The sequence below is a fragment of the Lytechinus variegatus genome, chromosome 3 (assembly GCF_018143015.1).
Source record: "Lytechinus variegatus isolate NC3 chromosome 3, Lvar_3.0, whole genome shotgun sequence".
Taxonomy (NCBI): Eukaryota; Metazoa; Echinodermata; class Echinoidea; order Temnopleuroida; family Toxopneustidae; genus Lytechinus; species Lytechinus variegatus.
Window position 1 is genome coordinate 49,416,362 of NC_054742.1, and position 22,742 is coordinate 49,439,103.

General features: G+C 35.9%; 1 protein-coding gene across 1 annotated transcript; it reads right to left on the reverse strand.

The window, feature by feature from the left end:
- Positions 1-3,693: 3,693 nt before the first annotated feature.
- LOC121412219 (melatonin receptor type 1A-like) lies at positions 3,694-22,376 on the reverse strand. The gene is made up of 4 exons (XM_041605128.1): positions 21,457-22,376; positions 6,325-6,677; positions 4,994-5,249; positions 3,694-4,309 (listed from the first exon to the last, which is right to left on the reverse strand). Exons 1-4 carry the CDS (start codon positions 21,819-21,821, stop codon positions 4,147-4,149), a joined length of 1,137 nt encoding a protein of 378 aa, XP_041461062.1. The 5' UTR covers positions 21,822-22,376; the 3' UTR covers positions 3,694-4,146.
- Positions 22,377-22,742: the final 366 nt, after the last annotated feature.

Below are 22,742 nucleotides of genomic sequence, written 5' to 3' on the forward strand. Positions count from 1 at the left end.
AAAGCATATCAAAATAGATACATTATACAGTCTGTACAATTCAAAACCTCCAAAGACATTCAAATATAAGCATTTGAATGAATAGCATCAAGGAAACGTGAACTAATATTATAAAAATGCACAATGAACAGAAACCAAACAGATTTTTAAATGTTATCTAAATAAATTCTTGATCCATAGGGAAATCCAATCAAATCAGCCTCATTGAAATCAACTTAAACAAAATTGGACAAAAATCATTATCATCATGGCAGCAGCAGCAGCAGCAGTAGTAGTAGCAGCAGCAGCAGCAGCAGCAGTAGAAGCAATAGTAGCAGCAACAGCAGCCATTGACAAGCAAAAAAAGAGAGATTGTCCCCCATTTCAAATAGTAGTAGTAGTAGTAGTAGTGGTAGTGGTAGAAGTGGTAGTAGTAGTAGTAGTAGTAGTAGTAGTATAGTAGCAGTAGTTGTAGTAGTAGTAGTAGTAGTAGTAGTAGTAGTAGTAGTAGTAGTAGTAGTAGTAGTAGTAGTAGTAGTAGTAGTAGTAGTAGTGGTAGTAGTAGTATATAGTAGTAGTAGTAGTAGTAGGCCTAGTAGTAGTAGTAGCAGTAGTTGTTGTTGTAGTAGTAGTATAGTAGTTGTAGTAGTAGTAGTAGTAGTAGTAGTAGTAGTAGTAGTAGTAGTAGTAGTAGTAGTAGTAGTAGTAGTAGTAGTAGTAGTAGTAGTAGTAGTAGTAGTAGTAGTAGTAGTAGTAGTAGTAGTAGTAGTAGTAGTAGTATAGTTTCAAGTTTTTATCCATGGAAAGGGCAGATAGTCAGGCAGCATATGTCATGATTTACAGGCTACTTCGACAAATTGGCTAAGTCTGATTTTTCACTTTTATGTGATTGGTGACATCACAAGGATCAACTTTCAACTTGGTGACAAATTTCTAATGGTCTTCTTGACCATGTGAGGGGTCAAAATGGGGTCAATAGGGGTCAATTTTTGGAATTGCCCCGATTGTGTCGAGTTATACATCGAATTGTTTTTCTGGTTATACTGAACAAAAAAGTGTACACAATCATATACTCCCGTAAAAAAGTTATGACCGGAAATAGCAAAAGGTCAACGAACTTTCGTTACATTGTATATATGGCAAATTACACTGAAGGTGTTAAGAAAGCTATTTTCCGGGGGTTCTTTCTTTTCTTTTTCATGTTTGTACTGTTTTATTTTCGATTTTAATAAGTTCACCTTCGGAGGTCCTTATCCAGAAGATATTGGGGTCAAGACAAGGTCAGGGAAAGGTCAAAAGGTCAATATGTAGCTAAAATACACTAAAAGCGACTAGAATCGTAGAAGTCTCATTTTTTATGGGTTCTTTATTTTGAAAAGTCTGTATCTATAGCATTAAATAAATTAAGATGCTTATTTAGGAACAAAATAGATTAACAGAGATAGACGTCGAATGCGTTTAGTGTGGTATCATGGTATTGCAGGAATACCTTGAAACAACTTGACAAACCCTTATGCCCTTAAAATCTTATCATCTTCATGATGTAATAAGTGCAACCAGCTCTTTCCGAGTTTCTTTTTTAAGAAAATCAATTAAAGTTCAATTCATTTTCACTAGTCTTTCATATGCAAAGAAACATTTCCTTCATTGCTTTGTCAGAATATTTCAATCAACAGAAATTATTGTATTGTAGTAGGGTATAAGTGTAATACTATGTTAACAGAATAAACATCGATTGACCAGTGCCCCAGCTCCTAAGAAAGATGCATAACATTTCATTTGGATTAACTTAAGAATAATATTATGAGGTTTGGATTGAGGATGATATTATAAGTTGGGCTCCAATTGCTCCTTAATTAATTCAAAATGTGTGACGGTTGTATTATTTCTGACAAAGAGGCAACATTATGCAGGCATGCGTATTGTAGAAGTGTATGTCAATTATCTGATGTAATATATTCTGACCATTACTCGATCTCTGGAGCCAGCAAAAAGGACTACACAATTCTGGTGTTGTGCTGTTCTGAGCTAATCATCGGGGCCGCTTTTGAATATTGTAAAGAGAAATTTATAGATTTCGTGCATACTTTTGGTCAATTATTATGTATCTTTCAGTAAAAAAAAAATATGCAAGTTTTCACAATTTCTGGGGGCCGCTGCCACCTCCGCCCGCTGCGGCATGGCCGTGGTTTACTTCAATGAAATTTTATGTGATTATTATTTCTGGCAACATCCAGGTAGTTCACAAAGTAGGAGAAAAAAAACGACAAAAGAACAATCAGCATCTATGCATATCACTATCTTGAGAACAGGTATTAAGTTTAGATTCACGTTGTATGCTCTGGAAAAAAAAACTTGATAAAATAGTAGGCCTGAAAAGCCGTGTTAATGACAGCACAATCAAAAATATTGTGCAGTCCTTTTTGGCTCCAAAAATGGTCAGAATATATCACATCCTCATAATGGACACTAACGACTACAATGAGCATGCCTGAAAAATGTTGCCTCTTTGTTAGAAATAATATAACAGTCACTCGTTCCAATTAATCAAGGAACAATTGATTGGAGCCCAACTTGTCATATCATCCTCAATCCTAACCTCTTTATCTTATTCGTAAGTTAAGTCAAATAAGATGTTGGGCATCTTTCTTTGGAGTTGGAGCACTGATCAATCGATGTGTTTATTAGCATAGTATTACACATATACCCCAGTACATTACAATATTTTCTGTTGATTAAAATATTATGTACAAAGCAAATGGATGAAATGTTTCTTTACATATCAAAGACTGGTAAATTGGAAATGAAAAGAACTTGAATTGAGTTCCTAAATCAAGCAACTCGGAAAGAGCTGGTTGCACTTATAACGTCATGAAGATGATACGGTTTTTATAGGTTTTGTCAAGTCGTTGCAAGGTATTGCTGCAATAAACCATGATACCACACTCAAACTATTCGACGTCTATCACTGTTTATCTATTTTGTTCCTAAATGAGCACATTTTACCCCCTTTTTTATCTAATGGATAATGTCTTCTTAGAGACTTTTCAAAATGAAGAACCTACTTCTAAATTCAAACCGCTTTTATAGTGTATTTTGGCTACCAGTGAAAGTTTGTTGACCTCTTGACCTTTCCCTGACCTTGTCTTGACCCTTAATATCTTCTGGGTAACGACTTCTGAAGATGAACTTATTAAAATAAAAAAGTACACACATGCAAAACACAAAAAACGAAAATATTAGCTTTTTATCACCTTCAGTGTAATTGGCCATATAATATACATAACGAAAGTTCGTTGACCTCTTGACATTTCCGGGTATAACTTTTTAATGGGAGGTCACGAGTATATGGTTGTGTACACTTTTTTGTTCAGTATAGCCAGACAAACAATTTGATATATGACTCAACACAATCGGGGCAATTCCAAAAATTGACCCCTATTGACCCAATTTTGACCCCTCACATGGTCAAGATAACCATTAGAAATTTGTCACCAAGTTGGAAGTTGTTCCTTATGATGTCACCAATCACATAAAAGTGAAAAATCAGACTTAGCCAATTTTTCGAAGTAGATGACATAATGCTGCCTGACTAAGATACCGGGGGTAGATAGGGCACGAGATAAACGTTGTATAACGCCACCTAGTGTCGATATCATTATAATTATCGTAGCTGCAGGATCTGTATTTTTCTTTACAAACAGAGTAATTGGATTCCACTCGAGAATCTGTATTTATGGAAAAGTCTATTATGTTGAATATGAGTCAAATGCTTCACAAAAAAGACATAGTCACATGCTAAAGCGAAATTAGATTAATGTATAATAAAATTAAAATTAAAAAACTTTAATATGAAATTGGAACATCATGAAAATGGTTAAGTATTTTTCTATTAAGTAGCAAATTATCTGAAAAAAAATTCTGCCAAAATTACGCGAAAAATTTATTGTAAAATATTTCAAAGCACTAAAAGGTAGATAAGCTATATAATAATGTACATTGAACAAATTGATCAAATTGACCAGCAATCGACTCGAATGAAGTATGATCATTGATAAAGTGTCGTTTTTTAAATCCATGCATGGAATCTCTGCTGTTTTCCATTCCTTCTCTCCTTTCCTCTCAACTCTTTACAGTCATATCTTGATCTCTTTTCCTCTTTTCATTCTAGAGTTGATCTTCGGTGGTTCGCTGACCTCCTGTTCGAGACATATCTCTTGACATCGATTCGTTGTTCGTTCTGCGGTTGAACATTATCTTGCCCATGTCTATACTGAAGTTCTTCTTGGTTTTCACCATCCCACACAAGCATACCTTACAGATGAAGGTCCTGTATACATTACCGAAAGGAAGATAATTACATTAACCATGAATTAAATGTTGCAACTGAGGACATTAACCTTTAGGGAATGAGGAACATCAACATTTTATACATTGAAGAAATACTGAATAAAATAACTAATAAAACAAAATAATTTCACAATTTATGAATCAATAATCAAATTAATTTCTTATTGTAATTGTCGTCATTTTGAATTTGGACCGAAAGAAAATATCTTTCTGACTTTATCGATGATGTTTAAAGGTTCAGCTTCTGTCCGGTTTTTATCTATTCACGTCAGAAAAATAACCCATGCAATGACGATTGTGTACATTATTTGGCGTAATCATAATTTGTTTTTACTGATTCACAATCATGGCGGATATCATTGAAAATTTACAACAAAAAAAAAAACCCAACAAATTGTCGTCATTTTGAAATATGATTGCTATTTGCTATAATATCTTGAAAATTATGTTATTTATTCTGTTCAGATAAACACCAAATGATGAATAAGGAATGTTATTAAATTATACATGAAAATCAAGCCACCTTTAAACATTTGAAACAAAAATGTCTATAAGAATTTCAGTCGTCAAAATTATACTTTGTCACGTATATAGAATGTGATAATCATCCGATAATTGGAACTATTCTGATTTGGAAAAAAAAAACATGTAAGGGGTTATTCACCTGTATCCCTCACGGAAGTTTTTATTGGTGGCGCAGTAGAGAAGCCAGTTGATGCTGGAGTTAGTATGAGAGAGACTGGCGACAAGGATATAGACCAGAGGTGGGAAGGTAGTATCGCGGTCTATGACCACGATCAAAGAGAATGGGGCCCACATGAGACTGAAGAAGATGACGAGCATCATGATCGTTCGAAGGAGACGACGATCGGTTACACGAATCTTGTAGTGCTTCTTATTGCTCTTTTCGTTATCCTTGTCTGGTAAGAGAGTTTACAGATAATCAAACATTAACAATCTTTATAAACAATGTAAAACTTATTATTAATGCATGTGCAGTATAATGAAAATGCATTAATAAAAGCTATTGCTAACGGTATAGTGCAAGCATTGGCATCACGAGCCAAACATTATGAGATGGCCAGACATTGCTTGGGGTAGAATTTTAAAAAAGCTGCAAGATGAAACAAACAAGTAAATAATTTGTGTAACATTTTTATACAAAAATCTAAATTTGAGAAAGATTTAGACATGACAATAATATTCAGATAATATCATGAAATCTTACCCCCCCCCCTTTTCTATTCCTTTTCTTTCTTTTGTCTCCCTTTTTTTTTGTCGTGAAACATTTTTGGTGGTCAAGCCAGTCCCTTCTAGTACGTCAGTGGATGCCACAAGAATATGGAAAATTGATGTGTGCCCCCCTCCTATTCAGTATGGTCTAGCCATGGAGATATATACTAATAACGCTATATATACATCTGTATGGGTCTAGCTAACCCACTATCAGTGCGTATGAGTCAACCATTTTGAGGGGGCAAAACATGGTGTATATAGGGAAATTTCTAGATAGTCGCAAGCGAATGAAGTGACAGGGCAAAAGTGTTCCCTACTTCCCTTTTATATCTAAAATCTAACCTTGTGACAGATTTCAACACAACATCCCCGAAATAATTCCACATTTAACCCTTTTCTTTAAGTTTTTTTTGGTGGGGGTGGGGGGGGGGTGGTGCCCCTATGCATCAACATTTGAAAGCCAGAGCCTATTATTATGTGCCCGAGATGCATTGGCGGCGGAAGCCACAAATTTTAGGAGGGGACAACCCAAAAAATTTTGCAAGGAAAAAAAAAAAAGGTTTTCAACCCAAAATTTTAAGAGGGGACGTAGGAAAATAAATTGACAAGCAAAAAAAAAAAAAAGGTCATCAACAACAAATTTAGGGGGGGGGGGACCGTCCCCCCCTCCTCAAATTTAGGGGGGGACACGTCCCCCCTGTCCCTCCCGCTTCCGCCGCCTATGATAATGTGCCCGAGATGTGAGATCACCGTCATTACCAATTTGGAGATTGCGTAGCTCCCGTGAGATTCCCTTGGCGTAGATGAAGATTTTTACATAACTAAACGAGATGAACACCATTGGGAGACAAAAGGCCAAGATGAAGAGGAAAATATTGTAGTTGTACGACTCGCGGTAGTCGAACGTACAGACCAGGAGCACCGGGTCGAACTCGTGATCGCCCATGCCGAAGAGGTTGGGGATGTCGGCGAGGAAACATACAGTCCAGATGAGGATGAGGTGAAGGGGCATGGTCCGTCGAGTGTAGATGCGACGGTAAAGATCTCGATGACAGATGGCGATGTACCGATTGATGGCGATGCTTGCTAAGCTCCATAATGATCCGCAACAACTGGAAATAAAGAGCAGAATTACGTGTGAAACAATGCTATAGAGGATTATTTAGTTTTGAAAAGCAAATCACTCGGGCATCGCTTTATAACTATTATAACCCGACTGTGGGTTAGTTCAGTAGTTACAGAAGTTAAAAGGATGCTCACTGTTATGGATTAAGCCTGCTGTAAGAACCACCTATATAAAATGGGTCATCAGTTAGAAAACAAAAATACAATGAAAAAGTGGCAGGGTTAGCATGACGTCACACCGTGCATTACTGAAATAATCACGAAGATGAAGGGCCTTAAATTACATATGCATTGCCTAAGATTTATGATCATAGGTAATCACAACTTCATGAACTAATAAAAAATACATCATCACCAAATAATATACGAGGGAAAGGGATGCAAAAGTAATTCATATATAATTTGATTCTGATATCCTTTTCTGGCGGATTCTGGATATTATCCTTATTTTTCAATGACCTCATGCTCCTAATCTATGTTCTCAAGAAATTTTAATCCTGAAATCACCATGATCAGAGGACGTTGCAATACCATGAATACAAAATAGCAATTTGTAAGTCTATATCCATTAACTTATTTCTATTTCTAGTTATACTTCCTTTCCTAGCCTGTTTAGTTCCCCTGTCTCTCCCTCACTGTCCTCGTTTACCCTCTCTCTCTTATTATCACACTTATTCCTTTTACCTCAAACATACCCCTACGACTTCATTTCCTGTAATTCTTCGGATGTCTCTCTTCATAATTCCACCTTTCTCATTTTATTCAGGGTTCATCAGAAGAAGGACTGACCCATGCCATCCCAACTCCACTTCAATTCCCTTTTCATTTCCAACTCGATCTCCCCTTGCTAGTTTAGGAGTAATACCCTTTGGTTCTGACCCGCTCTCCCAGGCTGCAACCGTCTTCGAACCTAGGGGGTCATTGTGACCAAAGGCTAAACACGTATCGAGTTCACTGACTGCGAATCCGACTTCACGATCAAATCCTGCTTGGCTTTATTAGAAATATAGTCTCCCAATTTTGATTGATTATAATCAACCGAAAATATTTTTGAGAAGAACTTTATGCCTATGAAATAATGGTTTAGAACTTTTACTTTGATACAGATAATAAATAAAATAAAATAAATGAAATAAAATACCCTAAAACGCCCATGTGTACCTTTCAAACACCAATCCCCCGGAAAACGGGATTGCTGAATATCACGCTGATTTTTAATTACATTTATGCACTTTACCAAATATACGTAAGATCAAAGGTCGGGTAATAGCAGTCCATTGTGGACTTGTATGAGAAAAATACACAAGCATCATGAGTGAAGAATATATAACCAAAAAAGATAAGTTTACAAAATCATTTACATGCAATATATGAGGGTAGGAACGGGCCAAAGGAACATCCTTGCGGAATTAAAAAAATGCCATCTTTGAAGAGATAGGCCATTCGCTTGAGGTCATACTGAAACTCTTTTACCTATAATAAAGACAATGTCGATGGTCAAATAATGAGACAAAGTGGCCTGGTGAGCTTTAGGAACATGGGTCACTCTGAAAAGTATTAGCCAAAATAACTAATAAGTTGGTAAATGTGTGACAGACAAAAAACAACAACAACGAATATATATTATGTGTGTGTGTTGGGGGGGTGTATGCATGTATGTTTATATATAAACATTTATTGGTTATTGTCTAACTGAATTTTGGGTCGATGGTCATCATTTTTGTCAATCGGATAAAAGTATATTCACCAACAGATTGTTTGCTTCGATCAACCCCTTTTCAAGAGAATGTCAGCCTGAGATCATCGCAAAAACGTCTTTAGTAATGAAAGTCGGAATATAGCATGGATTCTAGTAGTCGATACACTATCGCTGAAGCTTAACTGAGATTGTAGCAGAAATTATTCTCATAAAAAGTGTTTCAGTACAATCATTGTCTGATCTTACCAAATATATAAAATCACCCGAAACAAGAAATCAAAATCAATGTTTCATTTAAATGTAATTACACATCATTATTTGCGCATTCTAAGATAGTGAATAAGCCACGTGACTGTACAGGACACGTGTGAGGAAAATAAAAAAAATTTGTAATTTCTGGCATTTTCCTGGTATTTTCATTAATCTAGCTCATTCTCCGATGTTCAACCATATGATTTGTATCCGATATTCACTTTTTATTCACGTCATACTGGAATGAGACCGTTGATGTTTGTGTAATAAGATCCACTATACCTCAATTTGAAATCATCATTTCTTTGGAGTTTAAACTTAGAAAAGAAATCAGGAATAAATTGAGGACAAAGTTATTAAGACAAGAACACGTACACATGCAACATACCTGTACATCCACGAATACAAAGCCCACCAATAGAGAATTATTTTCTTTAGCACTAGCTAATATATATATATATATATATTTTTTTTTTTATATTCCACTCCACTATGTGTCTATGTGTTAATTTTGAAAAATAGAATATTCTGTCCATTCAGTTATTACAATAGAATCTCAAGGAAAAAGCTGAAAACAGTGACCTTAAATTTTCGTGTCACAATATCCCGTCAAAAGAAAACAGCTCTATTATAGGACATGCAGAGGGAAAAAGCCTGAGGGAACGTGCTTGGTAAAGGAAGTATACTTGTTGATTGCCGTTCTGAAATGGCGTCTCTCTCGATATCAAATTTCCTCGTCCTCATGCAAATCCTCGTGTTATACAAGACGTTATTGTTAAACATGCATTTTTTATGGTTACTTGTGGATATTTCAAAACATGATATTTGTGTAAACAGTTGAGGGGGCGATTATTATATTATTTTTATCTCAAGAAATGAATGTTTACGATTGATCTGTATCGGGTTACGAAAAGTAGAAATAAGAGGTTCATAAATGCGGAGAATGGTATTTAGCGACGTTCATCTCTATAACCCCTCTCTTGCTCTCTCCTTTTCTTTCTCCCTCCCCATGTCCCATCGTCCTTTTTTTCTCTATTTTGTTTACCCCTCTCATCTCTCTCTTACACACACACACATACACGCCCTCACGCAATCATACACAGCAAAAACTGTGGTGTTGACCGGTGTACATAGAGGACCATACCAGTTATTTTACACCGGTGTTAAATTGGTGGTGTTAGATTTACACCTATGTTACATTTACACTCTTTGGTGTTACGTTCAATCTCTAGAGTGTTATTTTAACATCTCAGGGTGTGGTCCTCTATTAACACCAATTGGTGTCAGTTTTAACACCACAGTTTTTACAGTGTATCCTCCGCACACATACCCACGAACCCACCCCAAACACTAGTCTGCAGGCACAGACCCTCATTGGAACTTTGATCAACAAGTGTGCCTCCACGCAAAGACTAACAATACAAATCTTGCTGTTCGACCTTCAGTACACAAGGCATGAGTAGGCTGCACATTCAGACCCTTAACTCGAGCGAAGGGTTTGCCTAGCAGACTACTCACACACCGTCGTCTACCATTCCTAACAAACACACCCTAACTGTGATCATATTCATAGAATGAACAGGACCACAAACATGTCTAAAGAGAGTGCGTGTCTCAAATAAATGCTTATTTGAATTCTACTGCCATATTTCAAAAAAATTGCCCCCCTTCGACTTTTGATCGTACATTGAAGTAGCTTTCCAGAAAATATTGTGATTACGAATTTTAATCAAGTTCTCAAAGCACAAAGTATGTATATTTTGTTGAAATATTAAATTTCTCGTATATATATCCAACTGAAATCTGAAAGCATGCAGACTTGCCGAGTCATTGGCACTAGAAGTATTATGCACAAATTTTCGTTTTGGATTTCAGGGGCACATTTGCAAATTCTTGTCAAAATTTAGTACGTAAAGATATAGATTGTCTTCAAATCGGCAAATAATTTTCGTCTCATAGATATACCGTCCCAAACTCCTAATATTCCTTCCAGGAAATGGAGGATGATTGATGAATAGTTTCCTTACCCGATTTAAATCTAGAAACTTTGGTTGATATTTTGTTTCACTCCCTGAAACAATCTATATTCATTCAAGCGTATAAGCATGATACTCATTTTGGGATAAAACATGATTTCATCATGATAAACTAAATAAATGATATATGATTAGGCCCTATTTCAGAATAATAAGCAATAATTGGGTTCGTGTCTTCTTTATCTATCTTGTATAATTGTCATATTGTCCATGTTCCACTATGTTAGCTTTTCTGTATGATTTCTTAATCTGTCATGCTCTGTGCACTTGGCGATGTTTTCTTTTATATCCCAATTACAACTTTTCCTTATGTAAGTTAACGTCAACATTTTCGGTTCACAAAATATATATTTTTATTTCATTCTGGAATAAAATCGAAACTGGGCAGTTCCACGGTTACGGAGCGACACTCAGCATGTTCAGAAACAAGTATTAGTTAATGAAACCAACTTTCCAAATAATAACATTTGTTATCTTGATCCACTGAATTAATGAGATATGAATATTCATAAACGTGGTTACGGAGTGACATGAAATGGACATGCATATTTGAGGAGGAAACATATTGCTCAAACTCTGTGAACTTTAAATGGCTATCAGAATATTGAGTTATTGATTGGATTCTATGTTGTTCTAGCTTTAATATGCTGCATTGCATTAAAAAGAAGGAGTAAAAAACAAATAAATAATACAAAAGTAAACTTCCAGCGTTAGAACTTGAAGGGCCATATAGTTTTGGCGCCTGCTCCGGCCCGATGTCATAAGGGGAGCATGTATTGTCTCTGACGTTCTTTTCCTGCTTTATACACCACGGCTTTTAAAGGAAAAGAATACTTTTTTAAGAATTTCAATCGACTTCAATTAGATTTAGAGTGATAGAGTCATAACGTACGCTTAGTCTTTACATAATCAACTACTGCCATTTTATTTAACTGACAGTTTCTTTTAAAATATTTATCAGACTGTCGGCACTCAGCTTTATCTTTGAGGAATAATAACTTTATACTTGGCAGCGGATGCTGACAAACAATACGACAATCGTTACGTAACTACCAAGAAAGTATGGCATCCAACTAGTTTTATTGACACACCTTTGCAGGCATATCTCAACACGTATCGGGGGTGAGATGTTAATTAAATGCTTATTATGATGATGGTATCTTTGGTTTGTTGGACAGAGATAAAAAGGCATCTCTGGAATGACTTAATGTTGGTGTTGGTTGCATGCATGCACAAAGCACTGTAATAAAGTAATTGGTGAAAGCCAGGAACTGTCGACATTATCCTAATTGTATGCGCATCTGCAACTTGTGTAATGGTTATGAAAGCCACGCGGGCGTGGTTGAATGGTGGGGAGAGGGCAAGGTTGTTTTTTTTTTCATTTATCGAATAACATAGGTAATATAGAGACACCTTGCCTATTCTTCTCTTCTCGATGCTGCTTCTGTCGCCTCTCTCCCCCTATCTCCATCCCTTCCATTTTCCCCTCTTTTTTACAACTTATAGGAGGCCGGTCGTCCCTTGCCCCCCCCCCTCCAATGCGTCACCACCCCCCGAAAGCCAATGAATATTTCGTTTGCCTCAATTCTGGTTTTGATGACTGTACTAACTCTTTTACTTGTTTAATTCCTATACAGGCATTAACGAAAGCGTGGGCGTATAGCGAAGAATGATTTTTGAAGAACTTCATATCTCCTTTAGATAGTCAAGGGCATATGTAATCTAAAGATATCGATCGGAACCCATATTTCTTCACGAAACAGAGCTTGGAAACTTGTATCAATTTATTATTCACACTTAGTTGATGTGAAATTAAACGGATAAAAGAACAAACAAACGAAAAAGAGCTTTTTAGAAACATCAAAACTGCGCCAAATTTTCGTTTTGAACAAAATATGATGATTAAGAAGTTCATGGTTTGTGAAAAAAAGAACATGCATGATTAAACTCTGTAAGAAAATGATTGATGCATTTTTTATCAAATAAAAGACGATAGCAAAGTGCAACTTTATCATGATAGGCTCCATCACTCCCTTTTGACTGCATTTCCTTTAATAAATCTGTTCATGATAATTTGATTTTAACTATGCACACATTTTCTCTCCGCTCTCCAATCTCCCTCTCTATTTCTCTCAGCCGCCAGTCATTTTCAACATCATGAACATGGGAAGTTGATACTAATATACAAAAAATATACTCTAAAGCAAGCATAATATTATAGCCCATTATATTTTCATTAAAATTAGGCATATACTTTGTAGCTCTTATACGTATATTTTCAATGAATCTCGCACAGATGATAGTGCATTATGTACATGCTTTTTGAATTTATTCATTCATTCATTTCATTTATTTTCCACAAATCAATCAAAATACAAAGAAAAACATACAACTCATTCCGAAATAGTATGCATCAGCATTATTATAATACAAATGCAGATTCTAAGTGGATGGACCTAAAGTAAGCAAAAGCTTGTTGTGGATAAGCCCTTAACAAATAATTCATGTGTAATCATTGATAGCTAAAAATAATTATAGAAAAAATAGAGCTGAGCTCGGAGAAAGTTACAGAAACTGGACAAGGACAAAAACTGATAAAGTTACATAGAACAGGGACACACAGGTTACTAGACAAGACAAGGAGGACAGAACAAGACATAAAAGAAAGAAGGAAAGAAGACCCGTCTATTATATTGTTGTTCACGATTGCTACGTTTACGTATGACGTAAAATATTTTGACAGAATTGTTCGTATGCCAGTGAAATAGAAAATAGTAGACGGGTCCTTTGTAAGGGTATCTGCAGCTGTAAATATAAATACATGTAATTTATTACATGTATTATTACAATGACAAACATTCCTTTCCCCAACCGTGTTTAGATCTCAATAATTAAGTCACTAGAATGAAATTAGACAAGAATGGGTCATCAGACCTAAAAATGACGTAAGGAGCAGTTTGATAATCAGCGCCTGTTTGACCAAGTGAACCTTGGGCTAATAAGACAATATATTACCCTGCAGTATAATACTTTGCTGGAGGCTAAATTTTACTCATTGAAACGGAGCCCCACATCTTACATAATTACGTTGAAATATGCACATCTAATGAAACCAATGAAACATGGAACAAAATAAAGATACCATCATACAAAGAATTCGCTGGAGATGGATCAGACTTGACTTTGTGCACAGTAAAAACTGTGGTGTTAACCGGTGTACATAGAGGACCACACCAGTTGTTTTACACCGGTGTTAAATTGGTGGTGTTAGTTTTACACCCATAGGTGTTATTACAACACATTTGGTTGTTATATTTACACTCTTTAGTGTTATGTTCAATCTCTAGGGTGTAGTTTTAACACCTCAGGGTGTGGTCCTCTATTTACACCAACTGGTGTCGCTTTTAACACCACAATATTTAATGTGCTATAAGGAAAGAATAGAGGGTGTAACTAAAATGGTATTCATCTGGATTCTAGTCGAAAATAGGAGGTCCATAGAACCCCAAAGATGGACATAAAGTCACGATTAATCACTATACGATCATCATACTCCGTTTAATTGACATTTTACTGCAACTGAAAACATCGACTTTCAGCGGGTTTAGATATTCTAAAGCTGTTCACATAGTTCTTCAAATTCATTGATGTCCTAATGAGCGTATAGTTTGAAGAAAAAAAAACACAAACAAACGTAGGAATATATCAGATGACAATGTTCGTTTCTTAAAGATCGTATTATGCATTTAAGCAATAATTGGTAGTGTAGTCTAATAACCAAGTCATTGAGAAGCGTGAATATGAGTTTATGTGTAATTAGGACATGGTCATGCTCCCTATAATTACAACAGTGTACAAGGAAATGACGTACTTACTTCTACACAGAACAACCAAGCTCTAAACTGGTCATATAAGCCTGTATATGAGGATTTTTATGATTTAATTGTTCATTGTACGATGGGATGATTCACATGCATGCTGAGGGTGGAGCCTAATTCATGATTATTGAATAACAATATTGAAGATGGTTATAGGTAAATATAGCTACAATCACACCCTCCATACACGCGATAGCTCAGTCGGTAGAGCGGGGGATTCGTATTCCGGTGACCCGGGTTCGATTACCACTTGGTGCGCTAGTGCCCTTTGGTATATAAGGCATTAATCCTCTGTACCAGGTCCTTCGGAGGGGACCTTAAGCCGTCGGTCCTCTGGTTGCTTGCTCACAAGCATTCACGCTTTCTTAGCAATCAGGTAAAAAATCACCACCAACACCAACAATTTTCTTCAACCAGCAATGACTGCAAGATGCTGACGAGTACCAATTGGAATCCCAATTGCCGAGGATCCATCGATTGAGAAGACGTAATAACACTGTAATCTACCAATACACGAATAGATTCAATCATGTTAGGTATCGATTGTCCAAACTGATCTAATAAGTAGTATACATCGCAATGCAGTGTTATTAAACTATCATTTTTCCTATAGGCCTAGATTCCGAGAATCCAGATGAAAAGTGGGTCGGTACTATAGCGTTGTAATATAAATTCAATTTCATGAAATTTGTCCAAGACTTTGCTTTTTATATTTTTAAACTTATATGAGAACCGTAGCATAATATAAGTAAATAGTTATGGTGATCTATTTTTATCCATTGGCGTAATGGGCCAAATAAAAATTTGCGCTAGATTTTGACGTAATATTCATCAATATTCAAGTCTTTTTTTTCTTCTTTTCTCCTATTCCCCTTTATATTCCTTGACCTTGGAACTTTCTGGCACCAGAGACCCACAAGCACCCTTCCAAATCTGTATGCCATTGTCTGTTTTGTTTTCTCCAAATATGCGGTTTATACGATTTTGCATGATAGACAGTATGTATTCACTTGGTCTACACGCAGATGGTCTAAATTGACATAAAGTTATTACCTTATGCCGCCATGGCTAAACCAACTTTGTTCTATTTACCGTTTAGACCAACTATCGCTTGGTCTAATATTTCTTTGGTCTAACTGTCTTTTCGTCTAATGCCTAGATTGTCCAATTTCTATTTTGTCTTATTATTTTGAAAGTAGTAGTGAAATAAAGTTTGTTTCATAAACAGGTCATCTCTACGGTGTGTATCAATAAATACGTCACATTTTAAAGAAAACATTCAAAAAATGCTTATAAATATGAAGGAAACTTTCATATTGATGCTCTAAGGTTTTCTCTAATCAGATGACGCCAAAGTTATATTTTTGGTCATGCATGACCAAATACTGAACAAACTGTAAGTATTATTGCTGTATACAGAACAAGTGGCAATTCACCTATTAAAACTACTTCATGTATTTTTTTTCTTTCTTGCTCTGTTTATTTTCCCCTCTTTTTTGTAAAATAGTAGTCCCATCGAAAGATTAATTGTTCAGGACAGTTCAAGTAAACGATAAGTAGTGATGGACAAAAACAAATCAACAGATCGTGCTCAAAGAAAAGCACTTCGTGAAATTGCTCCCTTTCTGTCTGTTTTGATGACCAGAAAATCGCCGCGCAGGAGAGTCGAATTTCAAGCAATGACGCTAATGTCCGAATACAAAATGGTTCCGATCCAGGCCAAGAAACGCTAGATATCTATGTCATTTTTTCAACCTCCATAAATCTCCAATATTCCAAATGTAAATATCCATAAGCATATATTTTATGAGTGCCTATGGGTTGTATTTATGTATGTATTATCGTTCTGAACAATTAGACATCGTTAGGCATCATTTTCGTTCTGAGCTGTATCATATTTTACGTAATGATCCATGGCCATATCAATCCACAGTACTATGAACCTTAATAGTCCTGACGCCAACTTTGTTTTGAGGTTATGAGTGAGCAGGGTGAGGAAAAAGGAATAAAATTGAACCACTTTATTGATCTGTGTTCTTGCGAACAAATCGTAATTTAATTCGAATTTGAATTTGAATAATTAATTAAAGACATGCCGTCACACCTTCTTAATACGCAAATATTTCCACTCTGATATCAGTCGTGGGTTGGTCTACATGGATGTGCACAAGTTTTTGTTTCATTTTGTTTTCGTTTGTCTGTTTTTAATCTGAGATGTGTTAATTAATTCATTTATTAGTTTTAATGATTACACTTTGGTTCTAATAATCCCGGTAAATAATTAATATTCAGAAAATTGAGCACTTAGAAACATCTGTACTAAGCGCCTTATGAATGCTGTAATTATTATGATTATATAATTCATAAAACTACGATGACGTAACGACAATAGTCGAACACCATGCAGAAAAGACTCTCAATGAAGAGAAATGAAAAAAAAAATGAATATGAAATTCAAATCATGACCGTTCTCTAATGCAAGTTTTTCTAAAAGCACATAAATCGTTTTAGAAAATGCATTTAAGCATTGATGAATTCTGACAAAGATGTCGTTCCTCGTTCTTCAGTTTCTATCGAATGATGCGTGCATGAAAGAAATCTGATTTCTGCGGTTTACTTTTGCCACAAATTAATGTCGCCAGTTTTCCTTATAATCTCATCAAGTTAAAATGCTACCATCGTTCTTTTTTGACGAATTTGAATGTCTGTGAGTTTCATTTATCATTGTTATGTTCAAAGACATCATGATAGCTTCGAAGACAGATAGATTCATTTGTGGAAAACAAATCCGCACGTCATCGACCATATTCTGTTCCTCCATGGCCATGGGAGGAGAGGATGCTGGCTGGGAGTGCTGAGGGGCAATTCCACCCCAACAAAAAAAGTTTATTTGAATAAATAGAGAAAAATCCAACAAGAATAAAACTGAAAATTTCATCAAAATCGGATGTTAAATAAGAAAGTTATGACATTATAAAGCTTCGCTTAATTTCACAAAACAGTTATATTCACATCCTGGTCGGTATGTAAATTAGGAGACTGATGACGTCATCTACTCAGTATTTCTTTAGTATTTAATTATACGAAGTATTAGATATTCTAATTTTTTCCACATTGTCAAGTGTAACAATGATTAATTCCTCCCTGACCAGTCAGGCGCGGATCCAGGAGGGGGCCGAGCCGGCCCCGGCCCCCCGTATTTTTTGACAACCTGCAGAAAAATGTGTACTATTTAACTTGATAGAAACTACGAAAAACAGAAAAGAAAGTAAGAAAGAGGTATTATACTCATGATGTGTAATTTACAGCCTCGTAACGGCCGGCCCGACCGGGAAAGGAAACAAGAAAAGGGTGATGGGAAGAATTGGAAAATATACTTTATTTAAAAATCTTCGCTCGCGCTTCGCGCTCGCATTTCCTGTGTAATGAATCCCATTCAATAGGATTAAAAGACACTTAATATATCCAGTTCTGAAATCAATTTCCACACAATATTTTAGCTTGCACATCAAGCTTTTATTATTTTGTTTGAATTACACAAATTGTTATATCAAATGCGCGCTCGCATTGTTTGATTCGTGAGATACCTATCCTCTTTGGAAATTCTTTCCAAATATTGTCAAAATGCTCCTTTATCATGTCAGTATATCAACAAATTAAGCTCATGCTTCGCGCTCGCATGTAATTGTTTAAGACACACAGCTTGTTCTTTATTTGAATAAATAAGCGCTTAGATTAAAGGTCGGAATATCAAAAATTTTGAGCTCGCGCTTCGCACTCTCATTATTTAATTGCTGATTATGTATCCTCTTCATCAATCACTAAAAACTCCTAATTGAGTCCCTTTTCACGTTACTATAATAAAATTTCGGCTCGCGCTTCGCGCTCGCATTGTTTAGTTGGATACTTAAATGATCAGAATCTTCAGTTCTAAGGACATAAAATATCAAAGAATTTTAGCACGCGCTTCGCGCACGCATTATATATTTAGACCACATGAGATACCTTATCTTGTTTATAACAATAAAATCTAACATATACTTAAGACTTCAGTCTTTTGTTAGGACTACCCCTGAAAACCCCCAAAAATACAACCAAAAAAAACCATCAGATTATACTTATAGCGGCTAATCGAGAAAATTATGATGAAAATATTTTTCGGCCCCCCCTATCGGTGAAAGCTGGATCCGCCCCTGGACCACGTGTAATTAGAATTGTTTTATTCTATATGGTTCAGTCAAGTTGATCCTAATTGTCAAATCTGTAAAAAAATAAATATTGTATAATTCAAACAATTAAAAAAAGAAAAAGAAATAGTGAGTGATGGACATCATCGACTGACTCATTTACATGACACTGGGTTGTGCATATCACTGTTTTGTGAAAAATAAGCGATATTTTAAAATACCATAACTTTCTTATTTTGCATCCGATTTTGATGAAATTTATACCATTATGCTAGTTTGATATTTCTCTTTTTATTAAAATCAACATTTTTGGGGTGGACTCGATCTTTCAGGGTTTATTGGGGGTGCTGCGTATATCATTTACAACAGGCCACTCTTCCTGGAAATCAGGTTCGTGTGCTAAAATATCGAGATTTGACCCAAATGTCGGATATTTCAGAGCACCAACTTTGTGGTTTGTATGTTTTCATATTTTGTTCTGGCGATAACCCCGGCCCTTGATTTTGGAGTGACAACCCTTATTTTCTTTTTTTTTAAACAAAACCCCTAGCACCCCTACTTAAAAATCGTTCCAAGGGCATCGGATTCCTACCGATGAAATAGTGAATAAAACAAAATCAGAACTAATAAAAACCAGTAACGAGGGCTGAAACTTGTTTTAGATATCTGTATGAGAAAGAAAGAAGTCAAACAAAGATCATTTTGTACATAAACGAATGAAAACATCACATAACCTCAGCTGTTCATTTTTTTAATACAACGCTGTTTACTTTAATGAACCTTATATGAGCTGTTTAAACGTTTTAAACAATGTGTTTACTGAGTATACAGACACCTATCAACTTGAATTACTCGAGAATACAAAATATTTCATGCTGTCAACATTCAAAAATTAGGGAAAACACTTAAATTAAAGAAATATGTGGGCAACCGCGATGGCTGATTTGACCTCCCTGGGATGATGATAAAAGCAGAAATTTGGTTATTTTTATCTCAAATATCATATTTCTATCAAGGGCACTTCATTCTTTATTTCTCCCGAGAACTGACGATTCTCCGCGGTGGTTTCTGACTTTGACATTCGGTCAGTCGAAATATTCGTATCTTAATCAATGTACCAACAATTGCTGAACAATGTATAGTGTTTCTAATTTGGTTAACCCGTTCAAATACTTTTTGACCTTGGAGCAACTCGTCGGTCTATCCCTTGTGATGCACTGTCATTATTGTAAAAACATTTGGTTAAAATGAGACACTGCTGAATTTTCGAATGAAAAATAATCTAAAATCATTTTGAAGGTCCAAGAGTTTCGACAAAAGCAATCCCAGGAAGAGGAGGGAAATCAAAGCAAGGGGGGTGGAGGAGGAGGGTGCTAAAGCATTTGTTAAAATTTCGGCCCACATTACAACACCCTTGCTTACACAATCCAGTCATACCCCCCCCCCCCCCGTAATAGGTTATGCCTATTCAATAACAGTTTGACGTTACGACATTGAAGTAAACTCACATACATGCCATCCCACCCCATCTCCGAGATGCATCATTGGTTTTATTGGCTAACGGTCTGAATGTTAGAGAGACAACATCGGGGAACAGATTTTTTTGATATTGGAGAGAGATGTCAGTCGTTTTATCATGCCCTGTGGTGTTAATAACGTTCCCTCCGATTCATGCATCAGTTATAAAAAAGTTATAAATGCGATATGAGATTTATTTCCCTCCCCAGTTTTAATTCTAATTTCCCCCATTTTTTTACAGATGTATACCTAGCTGAACTTACTTCCAATATATTTTAGTGGCCTTAAAATTATACGTTTACTTTTGATAATATCTACTTAAAATGTACTAAATTCAATAATTCTAATCAATTAGTGTAAGACATGAATGAGCTGGGAAGAGAAATAATTGAATTGCCTCACTTACAAAACCTTCGAAGCATGCCTGACTAAATATTACCTAATAGTGAAGAGAACTAATGACAGTGAGCTCGGTCGCCTTTATATCGGCTGTTGGAACATACATATCGTATCGATTACTTTACGTATATGAACATGCTTTACGTAATTTGAGTGAACGGTAGACATTCGAACGCGCTAAGTTGATAAACATAACTAGATGGGATATAGTTGCAAATCTTTTGCTATCTCACTTGTCCTGAAGTATGTGTAAATAACTATGTTACATAATCCATCAAATACGAACACATTCAAATATTAAGAGTCAATCATATTAATAAGAAAGAGACACACTTGAGCAGTGGTGAAGTAGTGCGTAAGATGAGGGTCTCGAATACTTCTCACTGGTAAAATATTAGTTCAATTCTATCATTCTACCAATGATCATTTCTTTATGATAAAATCATACGATGCAACCTTTTGCATAATCCAAACGACTAAAGAATGAAAGGGGGGATAACTATAAATTTGGGTTCACTTCATTTCCTTGCTATTATCTGCGATTTATTACATTCATGTTAAAAATTTTGAATTTTAACGTTAAACGGTATATTTCATATTACATTTTTATTTCAATCGATTCAAACTTTTCCGTATGATCACACAAGTTAGTAGTCTCTTCGAATAACAAATCGCCCTCATTCCGGCAGAAAAGTATCTTGCTTGCATAATATTATTACACAATCAAAATATCAATTTCAAGTCATGAATCCTATCAAGGTCTGATAATAAGAACACAAGAAGAGAATCAACGATACCTTGTCACGCATACGATGCCGATGATTTCACAGAGAGCTGGCTTGTCTTCAAAGAATCGGACATTGATAAGTCCCAGGATACCGAAACCGTTGATGACTGCCGACACACTGAGGTCGGCGACTGCGAGATTGACTAAGAAAGTGTTACTAAGAACACGAAGTTTGTGGTGTACGAACACGGCACCGATGACGAGAATATTCCCGATACATCCAAAGAGAGCAAAGGTGACGTAAGCGACCAGGAGAGGGACGCTGTAGGAAGATCCGATCACCTCATCGTTGTTGTCGTCGTCGCCATCATCGCCGAAGACTTGGCCGAGGATAGTGACATCTGGGGGTAAAGTAGAATTGTAGTAACTATCCATATTGCTCTTCAATGACAATCAAATTAGATCAAATTCTCACACTGTTTATGGTCTTATACGCGATGGAGAATGTGGTTGGCCACAACTTTCATCATTCATTTGATACCATTTTCTGTTCATAAAAAAAATATAAATCTGATTACACTTTCAGATGCAAATTGTTATTCAATAATGTATTAGTCAAATACCGATACAAAAGATAACGTATAATCAATCAAAAGACGCAAGATCCAAGGTAGTGAAAGTTGTACTCGAGCTTGTCGTGGATCCTCTAAAGTTCGTATTAATCTCCAGCTGTAATTATGCACTTGATAACACAATCTTCGTATCACATCGATACAAATAACCAAAAAGATTCGAAGGGCGTTCGTCTACTAATACATTCTGGAAAAACATCTTCAGAATTCGTGTTTTTTCTTTCTATTTCCCCACGCAGTGCAGTGAAGAACGTCGATATGAGTGGAACTGAGATGCGAAGGAGTGATATTCATTAGTCGGAGGAGAGTGGTGGGATGAAATACGATAGTTGAAGATGTGGAGTCTACCACGAGAAGATGTCTTAATAGACCTCTAGGATGTTGTCCTAGTATACAGATGATCTTTCTAATTCGGAAGGGTGCACGCGCGAGACGGCTACGTAACAAGCGTGTTGCAGTCTTCCCACATACCACACCTTGATCTGTCTCTCTATCTTTCTCTTCTCTTCTCTCTCACCTCACCCCCCCCCCTTTCTGTTTCTTACTCTCTATATATCTGCTGCTGGATGTGGACGGATGTAGTAAAAAACTCTTTATGACATACATTCTTTTCTGAGACTTTAAATCTTTATATATACCATAACATTTTAAAGATCATAAACATCTAATTTGTCGGATGTTCTACTGGTTGTTTGCTGATATCTATGTCATTTTGATTTTTTTA